Genomic DNA, 19,628 nt, shown 5'->3' with positions numbered 1-19,628 from the left:
TCCATTAATTGTCACGTGTGGAAATATATAGAGGGAAAACCACAAATTAGATTAAAAAAAAACTTACTTTAAAACTGACTTGAGATATCATGACACTAAAAGGATAGCTAAAAATCTGAAATTTTAAAATCTGATATTCTTTTTTTTCTTCATGAGTTTACTTTGTTAAATTGATTTTATTAGAGTAAGGGAGAAGAAGGGCGGGAGAGAAATATTGATCAGTTGCCTCCTGCATGCACACCACTTGGGGTTTGAACCTGCAACCTGTGTAAGTGCCCTGACCTGGAATCGAACCTGTGACCTTTAAATGTATGGACGATGCTCCAAACAACTGAGTCACCCCAGCCAGGATTTCTTCATGAGTTTAGAGTTTGGTGTTCCGATTAGGTTTCTCTTTCTAGCCCCTGAATACCTTGACCCAAACCCTACTCTAAAGTTATTTGAATGTACAGGATCATTTGCTATATCATAATGGATCAGCCAAATGAAGCCCAAATTTGACAATTCCCATATATACAATTGGAACTTTCATTTAGCTCTCCATTCCTCCACTCGTCAATAATCGAGGGAAGACCCCCATAGTCAAGCAAATTCCTGAATGTGAAAGATAGAGACTGAAACAAACAGATCAAAGACAAGTGGAAGGAAATATAAGGAAAGATAGACTTGAAATATATAACTTGACTATTTTCAGATAGATGGAAAGAAACTGCATCTGTGAAGCAAGAACAGGAGCTTCTAAAAGAGAGCAAAGAAGAACTCTTGGAATTAAAAGATGTGATAGCAGATATGAAAAACTTAGTAAACGGTTTGGAAGATAAAATTAAGAAAATATTTTAAATGTTCAAAAAAGGAAAGAGATGGAGGATTAGAGAGAAAAGAGAAAAATAAAGGTCTAGTCTAGGAGGTCCAGACAAATGAATTTTATAAAGATAAAGGAGGAAGTGATATAGGAAATAACTGAGAGGATTTTCTTTGAATGTAAGACTGAATTAATCTGAATTTAAGACTGAAGGGTCTTTCTAGTAAGGTCCAATATAGATGGAGATAGATTATTACCTTAAGGACCTCATTAGGAAATTTCAGAATCTTTGGAACCAGGATAGGATCCTGCCTATCTAGCATTCTATAACTAGCCAAAGTAGTAGGAGGATAAATAAAGAAATGTTTAGATTTGCAACATCTCAAAAACTGACATATATACCCTTTTACAGGGAGCTTCATTTAAGTGGGCTTCTTCATAATAAGTGAGCTAAGCAAGAAAAATAAGATCAGGAAATATTGGGCAAGAGAATCCCAACATAGGAAAGAAGCAAAGAGAATTCCTTAGGATGAAGGTAGAAGAAGATCCCCAAAAGACAACCTGGAAGTATGCATAGAAGGCAACAAATTCAGATTAGAGCTATCAGAATTTACCAGGTGATAATACTTTAAAATGAAATGACATGAATGAACATTTTGAGAGGAGATTTAGAGAACTAGAGGAGAGTTAGGGATTTAGTGTTAAGCGTCTTGAAAATTAGCAGCCAAACAAAGCAAAACAAAAAAGGCAATTAGTAACTTTAGGGACTATAAAAACTTGTTTTGGAAAGTAAGATTAAGCACATTTTGTATGTATCAGTTATAAATAATATTTAGATATCCATGATAATGTAAATACTAAATATGAATAAATCAAACTTACAATACAAGTATATTGGGAGTATGAGGAAGTGTGCTTGGGTGGGGGGCAAAGGTGGTGGTAATGGGACAGTGAGAAGAGAGCTACTAGTAAATCCTCATCTTTATTGTAAAGTTAATAGGTAATGCACAAAACTTAAAAATTAATAGTAATATAAAATTTTCTTTTGAGATATTAGAAATATAGAAGTAAATCCTATATTGTAAAAGGCTAATATGCAAATTGACCAAACAGTGGAACAACCGGTCACTATAATGCGCACTGACCACCAGGGGACAGATGCTCAATGCAAGAGCTGCTCTCTGATGGTCAATGCACTCCCACAGGGGAAGCGCCGCTCAGCCAGAAGCCCTGAGCTGGGCTCATGGCTGGCAAGCACAGTGCAGGTGGCGGGAACCTCTCCTGGACTGCGAGAGGGTGCAGGCCGGGCTGAGAGACCCCTCCCCACCTCCAGGGCACAAATTTTCGTGCACCGGGCCTCTAGTACCAGAATAATTGGCTTAAAATGATGAAATGTGTTGCTTCTTTGGAAGGGGAAATAGGAGAAAGGGGACTGGGGATTGCTGTTTGTCCTAAAGTATTATGTAGAACTACATGATTACTTGAAAAAGGAAAATTTTAATAAAAATCTTTAACTTTGGATGCTACTTTAATGATCATTTGAGCATTATGAATGTTATGCCGCAATCAGGTTTCCAGGCCGTATTTCCTCTCTTCAGTGTCTGTACAGTACAGTAGGTGGAAGCTACACTCACCTCCTCCCAGGACCAAACTGGAATCACAACTAAATTACAGAACAATCATCCTGAATATCCAACTGAATACTAGCTGAGAGAAGTCTTATACACAAAGATGTATAGAAGAAGCCACATGTTCTGTGATTGTTCCAGCCCAAAGCACCTGAGCTGGAAAGAGTTGCCCATATAACAGCTGGCTGTGAAAAGCCACAGGTTTTCTGTCCATCAGAGAGAGACAGGAGTCCACTAGAGATGTAGGTACCCTCTTAAAGGGCCAATGCACAAAATTTTGTTCACAGCCTTTCATCCTGGGATCTGGTGGAGGGAGGGCAGAGTGGACTAGACTCCTTGTGCTGAGACATTCTCCCACATCTCAGACACCATCTTTATTGGATGGAGCATGACCTCTGTGTGGCATCAGTCAGGAGGAATGCATTAACCCCACCTTCCTCACTCCCTCTCACCCCACCCTCACATCATTTGAGGATAACATGATACTGTATAGAGAAAACCCTGACATTCTACCAGAAAACTACTAGAACTGATAAATGAATTCAGTAAATTAGCAGGACACAAAATAAATATTCATCAATAGCATTTTTATATGCCAATAATGAACTATCAGAAAGGGAAACTTAAGAAAACAATCCCATTTACAATTGCTTAAAAAATACCCAGGAATAAATTTAACTAAGGATGTAAAAGACATGTACTCAAAAATTATAAAACACTGAAGAATATACAAATGAGTGGAAGCATATACTGTGTTCATGTATAGGAAAAATTATCATCATTAAAACCTCCATACTACCCAAAGCAATCTATAGATTCAACACAATTTCTATCAAGATAATGCTGTATTTCACAGACCTAGAACAAATATTCCAAAAATTTATATGGAACCACAGCAATCTTGAAAAAGAAGAACAAAGTTGGAGGAATCACGCTAACTGATATCAAACTATACTACAAGGCCATAGTAATCAGAACAGCATGATAATGGCATAAAGACAGACACATAGATTAATTGAGCGAGCCCAGAAGTAAACCCATGCCTTTATGGTCAATTAATATTTGACAAAGGAGACAAGAACACATAATAAGTTAAAGATAGTCTATTTAATAAATGGTGTTGGAAAAATTGGGTAGATATGTGCAAAAAAATGAAACTAGACCACCTTCTTACATCATATAGAAGAATAAACTCAAAATGGATTAAAGACTTAAATGTTGGACTCAAAACTAAGAAAATCTCAGAAGAAACAATAGGTAGTAAAATCTAGGCCATTTCTAAAAGCAGTATTTATTTCCTGATATAATGCCTCAAGCAAGGGAAAGAAAAAGAAAAACTAAAGAAGTGGAATGACATCAAACTAAAAAGCTTTTGCACAGCATAGGAAACCATCAACAAAATCTAAAGACAACCCACTGATTGGGAGAACATATTTGCCAATGGTACATCTGTTAATATCTAAAATTTATAAAGAACTTATACAACACAACACCAAGAAAGCAACAATGCAATCAAAAAATGGGCAGAAGACCTGAATAGACACTTCTAATAAGACATACAGATGGCCAATAGACATATGAAAAGATGCTTGACATCACTAATCGTCAGAGAAATGCAAGTTAAAACCACAATGAGATATAACTTCACCCCTGTGAGAATTGTTATCATCAATAAATCAACAAACAAGAAGTGTTGGTGAGGATGTGGAGGAAAGGGAACCCTCATGCACTGTTGGTGGGAATCCAGATTGGTACAGCCCCTGTGGAAAGCAGTATGAAGTTACCTAAAAAAAATTAAAAATGGAACTGCCTTATGACCCAGTGATTGCACTTTTGGGCAAATATCTGAAGAAACTCCAAACACTAATTGAAAACATATATGAACCCCTACATTCATTGCAGTGTTATTTACAATAGTCAGGAAACTTGGAATCAGCAAATTTCAAGTTTCCATCAGTAAATGCATGCATAAAGTAGCTGTGGTGCATTTACACAATGGAACACTTGGCCATAAAAAAGAAGGAAATCTTACCCTTTGTGACAGCATGGATGGACCTGAGATCATTATGTTAAGTGAAATAAGCTAATCAGAGAAAGACAAGTAAGTACCATAAGATTTCACTCGTTTGTGGAATCTAATGAACAAAATAAACTAACAAAATAGAAACATACTCATAGATAGAGAACAGATTGTCAGCTGTCAGAGGGGAGCAGGGTTGTAGGGCTGAGTGAAAAAGGTGAAGGGATTAAGCAATGAAAAAAACTTCATAGACAAAGACAATATTATGATGATTACTAGAAGGAAAGAGGGTTGCGGGGAGGTAGAGGTTGTAAATGGGGGATAAATGGTGATAGAAGGAGACTTGGCTTGGTGTGGTAAGCACACAATCCTCCTATATAATAAGAGAAACATGTAAATTGACCATACCTCTGCTACACTTACCAGCCAATCAGGAGTGAGTATGCAAATTAACCCAACAAAGATGGAGGGTTAATTTGCATACACAGGCAGCAGAGGGAGAGAACTGGCAGAGAGTGGAATGGTTTGGGGAACTTGGCTCCCCAAGCTGCCAGATGGAGAACAGAGAGGAAGAGCTGGCAGCTTGGAGGACTTGGCAGAGTGGGAGGCCATGGGACTGAGACAGAGCAGGAAGGGAAAACCAAGAATGCGGGGAGCACCAGGAATTCTGGGAATAGTAGTTCTGGTGGCAGCCCCAGGACTGGAAGTGGAAGTCCAGAGTGCAGGGAGCACCTGGAATGCTGGGAATCATAGCTCTGGTGGCAGACGGATCTCCTAGACACTAGAGCAAAGTGAGCCTGGAGCAAGTTACTGTTGCGGTGGGGGATGGAGGCAAAGCAAAGGTGAGAGACATAAGTAATATCATAGTGTCTAGGAAAATTTAAAGGGAAGATATCCTAAAACTTCCAGGAAATCTCCACCAATGAAGCAAAGGAAAAAAAAGCCTCTATTATTCTGTGAGCAACAAACCAAACTGGGTTGAGGTCTCAGACAATTCGCTCATATGATTGCAAAGACAAACAGAAACTCCCGGATTGGAGAGGGCTCCCCTGAGGGCTCCCAGATTGGAGCGTGCAAGTCGGGCTGAGGGACCCACCCTCTGTGCATCAATCTTCATGGAGCAGGCTCCTAGTACAATATATAGATGATCTATTATAAAATTGTACACCTGAAACCCATATAATTTAATTAACCAATGTCACCCCATTAAATTCAATCCTATCTAATAAAAGAGTAATATGCAAATTGACCATCACTCCAACACACAAGATGGCCGCCCCCATGTGGTCAAAGATAGCTGCCCACATGTGGACACAAGATGGCCACCACAAGATGGCCAGCAGGGGAGGGCAGTTGTGGGTGACCAGGCCTGCAGGGGAGGGCAGTTGGGGGTGACTAGGCCTGCAGGGGAGGACAGTTAGGGGTGACCGGACCGGCAGGGGAGGGCAGTTACAGGGGACCAGGCCTCCAGGGGAGGACAGTGAGGGGTGACCTGGCCACCTGGGAAGGCCAGTTAGGGGCAATCTGGCCAGCAGGGGAGCATTTAGGCATTGATCAGGCTGGCAGGGGAGGGGTTAGGGGGTGATCAGGCTGGCAGGCAGAAGCGGTTAGGGGCAATCAGGCTGGCAGGCAGGTGAGCGGTTGGGAGCCTGCTGTCCTGGATTGTGAGAGGGATGTCCCAGATTGGAAAGGGTGCAGGCTGGGCTGAGGGACACCCTCCTCCCCGTACACGAATTTCGTGCACCAGGCCTCTAGTAAAAAATAAAATTAAAAAAATGAAACCTAGCATTCAGAATTTTTTAAAGATCCTCACATATTGCTTTATAAATGGGCATTCTCAACAAATAGGATTTCCTTCCCTTATCAGTCCAACAACAGCCTTTTGACCTGAGGATGGAAAGTGACTCTTGGTTAGAGCTTCTGGTACATTTGGCACTTGTGCTCAAATTGACCCTGTGAAAGAAGTTCTTCTTTTCAACCCATGTTGGAATGGCCAAGAAGTAGTAGACTGATGTCACTGGTGGTTGACTTTAGTGGAATTAAATGCAAGTGGACTTCAGAAGAAATAGAAAATCCAAATAACAAATAAAGCCATTAATTTAGCAGTCAGAAACCTTCCTGAAAGACAAGCCCAGGACCAGCTGACCCCAGTGGTGAATTCTACCAAACATTTAAATAAATTATTCTTCACATACTCTTCCAAAAATAGTAGAGGAAATACTTCCCTATTCATTCTATGAGGCAAGTATTACCCTGATAGCAAAACCAAAAATAACAAGAAACAAAAACTACAGACCAATATTGTTCAAGAATATAGATGTAAAAATCCTCAGGAAAAAAAAAAAAAAAAAAAAAAGCAAACCAAATTCAACAACACAACCAAGTGAGGTTTATCCCCGGAATGCCGGAATGCATTGTTGGTTTAACGTCTAAATAATTCAATCAGTCCAGTCGGTGTGGCTCAGTGGTTGAGCATCAACCTATGAACCAGGAGGTCACTGTTCAATATCTGGTCAGGGCACATGCCCAGGTTGTGGGCTTAATCCCCAGTAGGGGGTGTGCAAGAGGCAGCCGATCAATTATTCTCATTATTGATGTTTCTGTCTCTCCCTCTCCCTTCCTTTCTGAAACCAATAAAAATATATTAAAAATTAAAAATAAAAAGTCAATCAATGAATTGCACCATATTAATAGATTAAAGGACTGAATAAACATGTCAGACACAAGAAAAACATTTGAAAAACACCTTTTTATTATAAAAATATTATACAAACTAGTAATAGAAGGGAAGTTTCCCCACCTGATAAATGGCTGATCCAAAAAATAATCCAACAGCTAATATATTTAATAGTGAAAAACTAAAATCTTTCTAAGTTAAAAAATAATACAAGGATATGTACTCTTTTCCATTCAACGTTATGCTGGAGGTTCTATCCTAGGTAATTAGCCAACATTGGAAAGGCAGAAGTAAAACTATGTTTATGTGCATATGACTTGATTTTGTATATAGAAAATCTTAAGGAGTACACACACACACACACACACACACACACACACACACACCACATACTCACATACTATTAGAACTGATAAAGTTGTTAGGATACAATGTTGCAGGATACAAGATCATTATACAAAAATAAAATACATTTCTATATACTTTTTCCCATAAATTTTACTTCTCAGTTACAGTTTTGATGCCAGGTGGGTACTGGAAATATTGGGCGCAACACTTTGTAAAGTACTTGATGGTCTAACCACTGTGTTACACACCTGAAACTATTTCTATACACACTTAATGAACAATTTGAAAATTAAATTAAGAAAATAACCTTATTTACAGTAGTATCAAAAATATTACTTAGGCATAAATCTATCAAAAGAAGTACAAGATTTTACACTGAATTTTATTGGAAGACATTAAGGAAAACCTATATAAATAGATAAGTAGGAAGACATCCCATATTCATGAATTGGGAGACTTCATATAGTAAAGATGGTAATACTCACAAATTGATTTATAGGTTCAGTGCAATATCTAGCAATTATTTTATTTAAATTGATAAGGTAACCCTAAAATCCATGAAGAAAGCACCAAAATAGAAAAATAAATCTTGAAAAAGACTCAAAATTTTTAATTTTAAAGCTTACTACAAAACTATAGAAATGAAGATAGTGTGGTGCTGACATAAAAATAGACATATAGATCAATACAATAGAACTGAGAGTCCATAAATGTATACATTTATGCTTAATCAATAGTAAAGAAAATGTGGTGTATACCTTGGCCATTGCGGCTCAGTTGGTTGGGCATCCTTCCGTGCTTGGTTAGGGCATGTGCCCAGGTTACAGGCTCCATCCCTGGTAGGGGGTGTGCAGGAGGCAGCCGATTTAAGTTTCGCTCTCACATCCATGTTTCTCTCCTTCTTCCTCTCCCTCTTTCTCTATAAAGTCAATAAAAATATTTTTAAAATAAAAGAAAATGTGGTGTATCTATACAATCAAATATTACTTAGCCATAAAAAGGAATGAAGACTGATAAATGGGTAAACCTTGAAACCACTGTTCTAAGTGTAAGACGATATTTACATATTGTATGATTCCAGTTATCTGAAATGTCTATAATAGATGAATCCATAGAGACAGAAAGTCAGTTGTGGTTTCTTGAGACAGGGAGTGGGAGAGTGGGGGAATGGCTGCTAATAGGTATGGGTTTTCTTTTTAAGGTGATGGAAATATTCTGAAATTAGATAACAGTGATGGTGGCACAACTTTCTAAATATACTAAAACATCCTGAATTGTCCCCTTAAAAAAACGTTGAATTTTATAGGTGAATTATATCTCATAGGTTTTTTTGTTAAATATCTCATAATTTTTATTTAAAAAATGGAAGTGGAGTAGAAAGTCACCCACAAAAGTCTTTGCCATTTTTCTGGCTGCTGTTTTCTTCAAACAATTGCTACTTTAAGTAGATTCAGCAGCTGGAAAGACAGTTTGCCCTATCTTTTGTGTGAAAACCTCTGTCCTGTGTTTTCGTATCTGAGTTGGGGCTCTGGCTGTAGACCTACTTGAGGTTTACTCACAAAGCTCCCTGATTACTTATAAGCCGCCTAAGTGTAATTTCCCCAATAATCATTTGGGTTCTATTTGACTATGTTGAATGAATCGGATAGACCTGCATGTTATGTGACCTTGGACAAGTTAGTTCACCTTTTTTGAACCTTAATTTCCTTTACAATATCTACTTTTCGGCAGTGTGATAACTAAATGAGACCATGGAATTTAAGTACCTAGCACACTGCCTGGACTGATGTAGGCTTCACTTAATGTTAGCTTCCTATCTACTTCTTTTCTTCTGTTAAAAGCACATTCCTTATAGGTCAGGTCACTCAGTTCTGTCCTGGCTTTCTGCCTAGCAACAGATGGCCTCTAGAAATAAACCATGGGTTGAGGTATTTTTTTTTCTTTTTATCTGTGTGTCCTCTGCTGTGCCTCTTCCAGTACCTGGCACACTGTAGGTGCTCAATGAATTTGGATTTTCTGTAAGACAGCACAAGCCTTTTACTTGGATTTTCCAGCACATTGCTGACAGGATTTCAGAGTGTCAGTTTTAGTCTATGACAAACAAGCATGGCTAGTGTTCCTTTGGAGGCTGTTTTGCTGAGAGGCTGAGAGCTAAATTGAATTTCATACTTGAGGAGAGTGACATTTGAGTCCTCCATCCCCCATAAAGGTTTCCAACTCCTGCTTTCCAGCTAAACCTTTCAGGATATTTTAATCATCTATAACATCATACTTTAATATGCAGCAGTGAAATGCTTAAACAATACCAAAGAACTCATTATTCATAAAGGCAATCCCAGATTCCTATTGCCTTGGAAATGTTTTACTTATTATTAGGTTGTCTGAATACATTGTAGAATAACCTTTTAAAGGCATATATTTAGTTCACTACTGTGTTCCTTCTTCCTCCTTTTAAAAAAATTGAATGAGTAAGTACTATGAAAAAAATTGGGGAGAATAAAAGTACCCATCATTCAGGCCCATTTTTAAATGTCATTATCTGAGCAGCAGCTCCCAGACCCAGAGCCTTCAGCTGTACTGGAAGGAACTGCTCTTTGTCTAGATAAAGCCATTGAGGGCTATATTTGTGGAAGTCAAAACTACCAATGACCAATGCAAAAACAAATACTCTCTAGCTATTTTTTTTTCTTCCCAGGAAATAGATTGGTCACATGAAACCTGGCACTGTGCCCTGCATTCTCAGTTCTGAGCAAATGAAACTAAAACTATAGACATCTTAATCTGTGCCTTCTCTTCCATGTCTAGGAGCGGAAAAAGAAATTTGAAAAGGATGGTGAGAGGTTTTATTCTTTGTTGGATCGACACTTACATCTGTCTTCTAAAAAGAAAGAATCTCAGTTACAAGAGGTATGTTAAAAAACGTGTCCCCCCTTCCACTGCCAGCTACACCTTGTGGTAGCTTCCTATTGCAATGCTTTCCTCGTACCCTGCCTCAGCTGAGAATCATGTATGAGAGTATTACTTGCAGTTAAAATCATGGCCTGGGAACCAGCTGTCCTGAGTTCTCAAGCCAGCTCCTTCACTGAATCACTGTATGATTTTGAATAACATATTTCTTTCTTGGTCTGAGTTCCCCTATCTGTCAAAGGAGGAGTGGTATTTACCGATCTCCAGAATCCTTTTCAGTTCTAAGTTTCTGATTCCATATTCCACACAGGGATAGAGTTAAAGTAGTGTTGTATTTGGTAAATCAGGAACTGATGTACTTTTTCTCTCTGAGGTATTCTAACATTAGTTATTTTTTGGTTCTGCACTGGGACTACAGCTTATATGGGACTTGCTTTAATTTCAAAGAAGTCACTATTTGGTGAGTGCCTACAGCATGTCAAGTTCCACGCTGGGTGCAGCAGGACTACAAAGAAAATAATGCCCTTTTGCAGGATACCATTTGGATAAGAATACACATGACTTTTATACAAGTAGAATTATTTACATACTATAATATGTATGTGTATATGGTATCCTTGTAGGGGTGGGAAAGTATCTACACTAATAAAAGAGAAACATGCAAATTGACCATCACTCTGCTACGCCCACTAGCCAATCAGGAGCGAGTATGCAAATTAACCCAACAAAGATGGAAGTGGCCATGGAGCTGGAGCAAGCAGGAGGCTTGGGTTGCCCCCAGTGGTGGAGGAAGCCAAGCTTCCTGACCACCCTGGCCGGTCCTGGCCTCTGCTCAAGGCTACAAAGTTTCAATTATAGAAGATAAATAAATCCCAGATACCTGCTTCCAGCCGGCCCTGGCCTCCGCTCAAGGAGTCGTTGAAAAAGAAAAAAAGAAAAAAAGGAGGGGCTGGGTGTCTGGATCACCAGGGGGCGTGGCCAGCCTAAAAACATCCCTCAGCCCCTCACCCAGGCTGGCCACGCCCCCCCAGTGGGGACCCTCACCACATGGGGGCATGGCCGGCCTGCAAACCACCACAGGCCCCTCACCCAGGCCGCCCCATGCCCCAAGGGAACCCCCACCCTGATCTGGGACACCCTTCAGGGCAAACCAGCTGGCCCCCACCCGTGCACCAGGCCTCTATCTATACTAATAAAAGAGTAATATGCTAATTAGACTGGGAGACCTTCCTGACCTTCTGGATGTTCTTATGGACAAAGCCATGGTGGCGGGGCTGAGGTAGAGGTGGTTAGAGGCCAAGAGGGGAGGGCAGTTGTGGGTGATCAGGTCAGGATGGGACAGCAGTTGTGGGTGATCAGGCTGGTGGGGGGCGGGGCCATTGGGGGTAAGCAGACCATCAGGGGGAACAGTTGGGGAAGAGCAGGCTGTCAGTGGGGGTCAGTTGGAGGTGATCAGGACAGCAGGGGTGGCAGTTTGGAGTGAGCAGGCCAGCAGGGGGGCAGTTGGGGGCAAGCACACTGGCACAGGGGACAGTTGGGGGTGATCAGGCTGGCAGGGGGGGCATTTGGGGGTGAGCAGGCCAGCAGGCAGAGTGGTTAGGGGCAATCAGGCAGGCAGGCAGGCAGGTGAGTGGTTAGGAGCCAGCTGTCCCGGATTGCAAGAGGGATGTCTGACTGCTAGTTTAGGCCTGATCCCTGTAAACTGGCAGTAGGACATCCTTCGAGGGGTCCCAGATTGGAGAGGGTGCACGCTGGGCTAAGGGACACCACCCCCCCAATGCATGAATTTCATGCACCGGGGCTCTAGTTTAGAGAATAAAAAACTTTGAATGTGTAGAATGGCCTTTGTGGAAGAATGTTGCTTTCCAATTTAAGGTGGTCGTTCAATAATAGGTAAAATGTTTGATGGATAGAAATGGAGAAATGGACCCTTCTAGTGGAGGGCAATGGCACAAAGGATGGGAAACATTTTGACCAGAATTTACATTACTACTGGAAGGCGATGAAAGACAATCTAAGATCAGGCAAGTTGAGGCCAGATTGTGGAGTAATAGGCTCAGGAGTATGTATTGGCCCTGGAAGGATCATTGAAGGCCTTTGGTTGTGGAAGCAATATGAGTGGAATTTTATTTTAGGAATCTTAACCTGGCTGGGGCTATACAGTGAATTAGATCAGGGAGAGACTGGAAACAGGAAGACCAATTTAGGAAACATTGCAATGAGCTAGGGGAGAGGCTCTGAGTCAGAAGAGTAGCACTGGGGAAGGGAAAGAAGGACTTAATTGATTAAGACTTTTTCAATTGGAAAAATGGGCCTATGGAATAAAAGTTCCCTTAACATATGGAGATATTTACAGATACCCAATTGAATAAGGTAATAGATAGGAGCTGTGAAAGTTCTTAGAAATCATCCTCTCTAAGGTCACACACATTGTGGCAAAGTTGAAGGTCAACCCAGACACCTGATTTAGTGAGTATACATCACATCATGTGAGGCGTTTCAAGGTGATGAGTTGTGGGAACCATGCCAGATAGTCAAGGCTTGTGGGAGCACAGAGGCCTTGTTATCAATATACCAGAATGGCCAAAGACCGCTCTGGGCATGAGCCTAATCGGAACATCCAAGGACTCTGAGCCTGGGAATCCTAATCAGGCCAAGATACCATGAGTGTGTCCAAGGACACATGATACACTGCCCTTCAGTAGCCAATATGATTGATGTCACTCTTGGCATGAAGCCTTCTTTGTATAAATAGTGTAAAAGTAGGTTACTGACCAACTAGTTGGCTGGAGTGTGAAGAAGAAGTCAGCTGGAGTATTGAGTGAGAGCATCTACAGCCGTGGGCAAACTACGGCCCGCGGGCCGGATCTGGCCCGTTCAGCTGTTCTATCCGGCCCGCGGAGCCGAAAGAGCGGAGGGTTCTCTTGCTCTCCCCTCCGCTCCTTTACTTTGAATTTATATTAGTTCACACAAACACTCCATCCATGCTTTTGTTCTGGCCCTCCGGTCCAGTTTAAGAACCCATTGTGGCCCTCGAGTCAAAAAGTTTGCCCACCCCTGAGATGAAGAGTGTGAAAAAGTCTGCTAGAGAGAGCAGCTGGGCAGGAGAGACAGAAGAAGCCACTGAGCTGGAGAGCTCAGATACTGCTATGACATGAGGCGGTGAGTCTAGGAGGCAGCGTGTGGCTGCTCAGATAATAGCTGTGGGTACAGAGACTGATGCTGGTTTATGAGAAAGATATCTATTTACCAGCCAGTGTGCGGCTGCCTGCCTATATGGACTTCACCGTAAGGACTGTTCTTGTCTGATGGCTATATAGCCACTGGCTTCTTCAATAAAGACTCATTCTTATACGCCCACAACTTCTCGTGGCTTTTCTATCTGCCCCACTGCCGAGAATACCTGTGTCTAGTGAGGAGAGAATAAAGGAGGAACTTGGACTAAATTCCCAACAGTTAGTACAGTGGGCAGGGTTTGAGATGGACCTGCCCTGGCAGAGCTGTGCGGTGCTCTTGCTTCTGGCTCTGACATGAGTCAAGAGCCTCAGTGATGGATGGAGTTAGTATTAAGAAGGTAAAGGACTATTTCTTTGTCATAAACTGGAATGAAGTACTGGTCTGGGGTCTTCTGCCATTTTCTTTCACACACTTTTATTTTATTCCATTTTCATCTATTTTGTGCCAAAATTCCAATGCAGAAAAGAGCTAACATAACAGACCTGAGACTACTACTATGCTTCAAAAGGTCTACTTACAAGATTTGCTCTTGGCTGGTATCTGGGAACTTGGATGGTAAACAGTTTCCTACACTGATATAAAAGTTTCCCTAAATGTGAGTGACTCAGTGTGCCTAGACTGCCTGTACCAACGATGTGGTTTATGTTGAACACCTTATTTTCTTCTGGGAGTCTCAGATTTGGTACATGTTTGGCAGAGGGTACCTGTGTATATCCCCCAAGAAAAACCTAGGACACTCAGTCTTTTTATAAAAAAAATATATTTTTATTTATTTCAGAGAGGAAGGGAGAGGGAGAGAGAGAAACATCAAAGATGAGAGAGAATCATTGATTGGCTGCTTCCTGCACGCCCCCTACTGGGGATCGAGCCTGCAATCCAGGCATGTGCCCCAACTGGGAATCGAACCATGACCTCCGAATTCATAGGTCAATGCTCAAACACTGAACCATACCGGCTTGACAGGACACTCAGTCTTTAGTGAGCTTCCTTGGTAGAAAACATTGCACATGTGTTGTCATAATCTCTTGCTGGAGTTTGACCTGTATGACTACACTAAGAGAGAACACTTGGAAATTTGCACCTAGTTTACTCTGAACTTTACCCCATGTATTCTTCCTTTGATGATTTTGTTTGTATGCGTTCACTAAAATAAATCTTAGCCATGTATATTACTATATGCTGAGTCCTGTGAATTGTCCTACAGAATTAGCAAACCTGTGGGTTTGCAACTCTGGACACTGTCCAAACTTTATTATTTTGGAGATGGTTGTAATGGAAGTTTCTGGAGTGTCCTAGCAGTTTGATGCTGCATGTACACATTGCTGGTGACTTTCCTAATGAGCAAGGATGCAGCCTTTGTACTTGTTCAAACAGAAAAAAGCTGGGGATCCTTAGTTACATTTTTAATATTAAGAGACTTTGTTTTTAGAGCAGTTTTAAGTTTAAAACTTGAATGGTAAGTACAGAGTTCCCATACATCCCTACTACCCTGCATATAGTTTCCCCTATTATTCATTTATTTAAATTAAATTTATTGGGGTGACATACATTAGTAAAATTATCTAGGTTTCACCAATGGAACAGAACAGAAATCAATCCAAGCCATGATGCTCAATTAATATTTGACAAAGGAGGCAAGAGCATACAATGGAGTCAAGACAGTCTCTTCAATAAATGGTGTTGGGAAAATTGGACAGATACATGCAAAAAAATGAAACTAGACCACCAACTCACACCATACACAAACATAAACTCAAAATGGATAAAGGACTTAAACAGGAAACTGTTTATATAAAATAACAGTTTGGTGTATAAAAAACTTAAGACAGTAAACCATAAAAATCTTAGAAGAATCCATGAACAGCAAAATAGCAGACATATGTTGTAGCAATACCTTTACCAATACAGTTCCTAGGACAATGGAAATTAAGGAGAAAATAAACAGATGTGACTACATCCAAATAAAAAGCTTCTGCACAGCAAAAGAAACCATCAACAAAACAGCAAGAAAGCCCACTGCATGGGAGAACATATTTGTCAATGTTATCTCTGATGAGGGATAATCTCCAAAATTTGTAGGGAATTCATACAACTTAACAAAAAGAGGATAAACAATCCAATCAAAAAATGGACAAAGGACACTGGATGGTAAACAGTTTGTTAGGCTCAGTTACCGAAAGAAAGAGCCTCCGATAGTAGTTGAAAGTATTACATATGTTCCCCTTTTTTCCCCCATTGACTCCCTCCAGCCTGCCCCCTGCCCCAGTTCCTCAGCACCTCATATATCCATGGCCTCATCTGAGTCCATGGACCTTGTATATATGCATACAAGGTACTTGATTGATCGCCTACCACCCACCCACCCAACCTCCCCTGCTTCCCTCTGAGATTCTGCACTCTGTTCCATCCTTCCATGTCTCTGGATCCACTCCATTCATCACTTAATTTTTTTACTTAGATTCCACATATGAGTGAGATCATGTTATTCTTGTCTTTGACTGACTTATTTCACTTAGCATAATACTTTCCAGGTCCCTCCATGCTCTCTCAAAGGGTAAGAGATTCTTCTTTTTTTGCGGATGCATAGTATTCCATGGTATAAATGTACCATAGCATTTTTATCCACTCATCTACTGATGGGCACTTGGGCTGTTTCCAGATCTTAGCTATTGTAAATTGTGCTGCTATGAACATAGGGTGCATGCATTCTTTGTGAATGGTATTTTGGGTTTCTTGGAATATATTCCTAGAAGTAGGATCACTGGGTCAAATGGCAATTTTATACTTAAATTTTTGAGGCAACTGTATACTGTTTTCTATAATGGCTGCACCAGTCTGCATTCCCACCAGCAGTGTACTAGGGTTCCCTTTTCTCCACATCCCCACCAGCACTTGTCATTTGTTGATTTGTTTATGGTAGCCATTCTGACAGGTCTGAGATGATACCTCATTGTCGTTTTCATTTGCATCTCTCTGATGATAAGTGACTTTGAGCACTTTTTCATATGTCTCTTGGCCATCTGTATGTCTTCTTTGGAGAAGGGTCTATTTAGGTACTTAGACCATTTTTAAAAAATCTTTATTGTTCAGATTATTACAGATGTTCCTCTTTTTCCCCCCATAGCTCCCCTCCACCCGGTTCCCACCCCACCACATGCCCTCACCCCTCCCACTGTCCTCATCCATAGGTGTAAGATTTTTGTCCAATCTTTTCCTGCACCCCCTCACCCCCTTTTCCCTGAGAATTGTCAGTCCACTCCCTTTTCATTCCCTGATTCTATTACATTCACCAGTTTATTCTGTTCTTCAGGTTTTTTATTCATTTGATTTTTAGATTCACTTGTTGATAGATATGTATTTGTTGTCACTTTGTTATTCATAATTTATTATCTTTACCTTTTTCTTCTTCTTCCTCTTCTTAAAGAATACACTTCAGCATTTTATATAATACTGGTTTGGTGGTGATGAACTCCTTTAGCTTTTTCTTGTCTGTGAAGCTCTTTATCTGACCTTCAATTCTAAATGATAGCTTTGCTGGGTAGAGTATTCTTGGGTGTAGGTTCTTGCTATTCATCACTTTGAATATTTCGTGCCACTCCCTTCTGGCCAGCATAGTTTCTGTTGAGAAATCAGCTGACAGTCGTATGGGTACTCCCTTGTAGGTAACTAACTGTTTTTCTCTTGCTGCTTTTAATATTCTCTCTTTGTCTTTTGCCCTTGGCATTTTAATTATGATGTGTCATGGTGTGTTCCTCTTTGGATTCCTCTTGTTTGGGATTCTCTGTGCTTCCTGGACTTGTAAGTCTATTTCTTTCACCAGGTAGGGGGAGTTTTCAGTCATTATTTTTTCAAATAGGTTTTCAATATCTTGCTCTCTCTCTTCTTCTGGCACCCCCATAATTCAGATGTTGGTATGCTTGAAGTTGTCCCAGAGGCTCCTTACACTATCTTCATATTTTTGGATTATTTTTTCTTTTTGCTCTTCTGGTTGGGTGTTTTTTGCTTCCTCATATTTTAAATCTTTGATTTGATTCTTGGGATCCTCTAGTTTACTGTTGAATCTCTGTATATTATTCTTTATTTCAGTCAGTGTATGCTTAATTTCTGGCTGATCTTTTTCCATTTATTTTGGCATTCTCACTGAGATCCTTGAAGGTCTCACTAAGTTCCTCTGAGGTCTCACTAAGTTCCTTGGAGGTTTCGAGAAGATTCTTTAGTAACCTTATAACTGTGGTTTTGAACTCTATATCCAATAGTTTGCTTTCCTCCATTTCTTTCATTTGTGACATTTTTTGTCTCTACATTTTGGCTAATTCTCTGTGTTGATAGAGTGGTCTTGTGTGGTGGGTGTCCTATAGGGCCCAGTGGCTCAGCCTCCCCAGTCACCTGTGGTGGACACTCTTGGCGCACCCCTTTGTGGGCTGTGTGCACAGTCTTGTTGTAGTTAAGCCTTGATAGCTGTTGGTGTCACTGGGAGGAATTGACCTCCAAGCTAATTGGCTGTGAGGACCAGCTGTGTCTACAATGGAAGGACTGCTGTGCAGGAGATACCCTTATGGGGCAGGACTTGTTTTCAGTGGGGCTTTGGTGCTCACTGAGTCTGCCCCTTGAGTGTGTCGCTTATGGATATGAAGAGTTGTAATCTGGTATGGTCTCACAATGACCACTGGGTACACTGGCTCTTGGATCCCCAAGGAGGTGCAAAGTCAGCCACTGCCTTGGGCCACCCAGCAGGAGCTACAGAGAGATCTGCAGAATCCTCCACTTTGTATGTGGTTTGGGAGTGCCCAGATGAGGCCCAGCTATGAAGCAAGGCAGAGTGCTGCTGCCAGGCCTTGGGCCTTCTTTTGGAAGCTTTGGGGCTCTCTGACCCAGCTGCAGTTTGATAGGGTTTAGGCTGAGAAAGGACAGACCATTCATTTGCAAAAGCCGGTGTGTACAGCTTAGGTGAGGTTGTAAATTGTGTGGGTTGGGGTCTCCAGGAATCACCAGGGCAGAGCAAACAGCAATGGCTGCCAGTCAACCCTGCACAGGAGAGGTCCACGCGTCTCTGCATCCAGCGCCCCCAGGCATGAACAATTATTGCTGAGAGCACCTCTGAGAGAAAGCCGCCCTTGCGTTCCAGCCCAATGCCAGACAGTCCAATTTCTTCCCGTATGAGTCTGGGTCCTCAGAGTCTCGCCCGGAAGTGGAGTTCAGAGCAATTGGGAACTTGTACCTCCCTCCTGACTGAAAAAACAACAACAGCGCACCCAGTTGCCAGCCTGTTTCATGCGTGCCTGCGTACCTCCTACTGGTATCAATGTGCTTTTTTCTTTCCTTCTAGTTTTAGAACTTCCACTCAGCCAGCTTTCCCACGGTTCTGGATGATAGTTGTTTTGTCTTTTAGTTGTAGTTTTTATGTGGTTGTGAGAGGCAGCAAGCACAGGTATTAACTATGCCACCAACTTGGTTCTCTCCCCCCTTTGCCATTTTTTAATTGTCAGATATGTTCTTCCATACAGTGGACTCCCTTTTCATTTTGTTGATAGTTTCTTTTGCTGTGCAGAAGGTTTTCATTTTGATGTAGTCCCATTTGCTTATTTTCGCCTTAGTTTTCTTTCTTTAGGAGATGTATTGGTAAACATATTGCTACAAGACATATCTGAGACTTTGCTGCCTATGATTTCTTCTAGGATTTTTATGGTTCCCTGACATACATTTAAGTCTTTTAACCATTTTGAGTTTATTCTTGTGTATGGTGTAAGTTAGTGGTCTAATTTCATTTTTTTGCATGTATCTGTCCAATTTTCCCGACACCATTTTTTTTTTCCCAAAAGTATGGCACAATGCTTAGCAGAGGATGGCTCAAAGAATGAGAGTGTCTTTATTTATTTATTTTTTAAAATATATTTTTATTGATTTCAGAGAGGAAGGAAGAAGGAGAGAGAGATAGAAACATCCATGATGAGAGAGAATTATGGATCTGCTGCCTCCTCCACTGGGGATCGAGCCCACAACCTGATGTCA

At 41.0% G+C, this 19,628-nt stretch overlaps 1 protein-coding gene across 5 annotated transcripts in view; it reads left to right on the top strand.

Moving 5' to 3' along the window:
• Positions 1–19,628, top strand: part of OPHN1 (oligophrenin 1) — a 691,171-nt gene that overhangs the window by 312,605 nt on the left and 358,938 nt on the right. For all 5 annotated transcript variants that reach the window (XM_080653524.1, XM_080653523.1, XM_080653526.1 and 2 more), the window contains exon 6: positions 10,281–10,382. In XM_080653524.1, coding sequence (XP_080509650.1) covers positions 10,281–10,382 — 102 coding nt within the window. The remainder of the gene's footprint in view (positions 1–10,280; positions 10,383–19,628) is intronic.

Source organism: Plecotus auritus (genome assembly GCF_963455305.1).
Source record: "Plecotus auritus genome assembly, chromosome: X".
Lineage (NCBI taxonomy): Eukaryota > Metazoa > Chordata > Mammalia > Chiroptera > Vespertilionidae > Plecotus > Plecotus auritus.
This window is presented reverse-complemented; position numbering and strand designations above follow the sequence as displayed.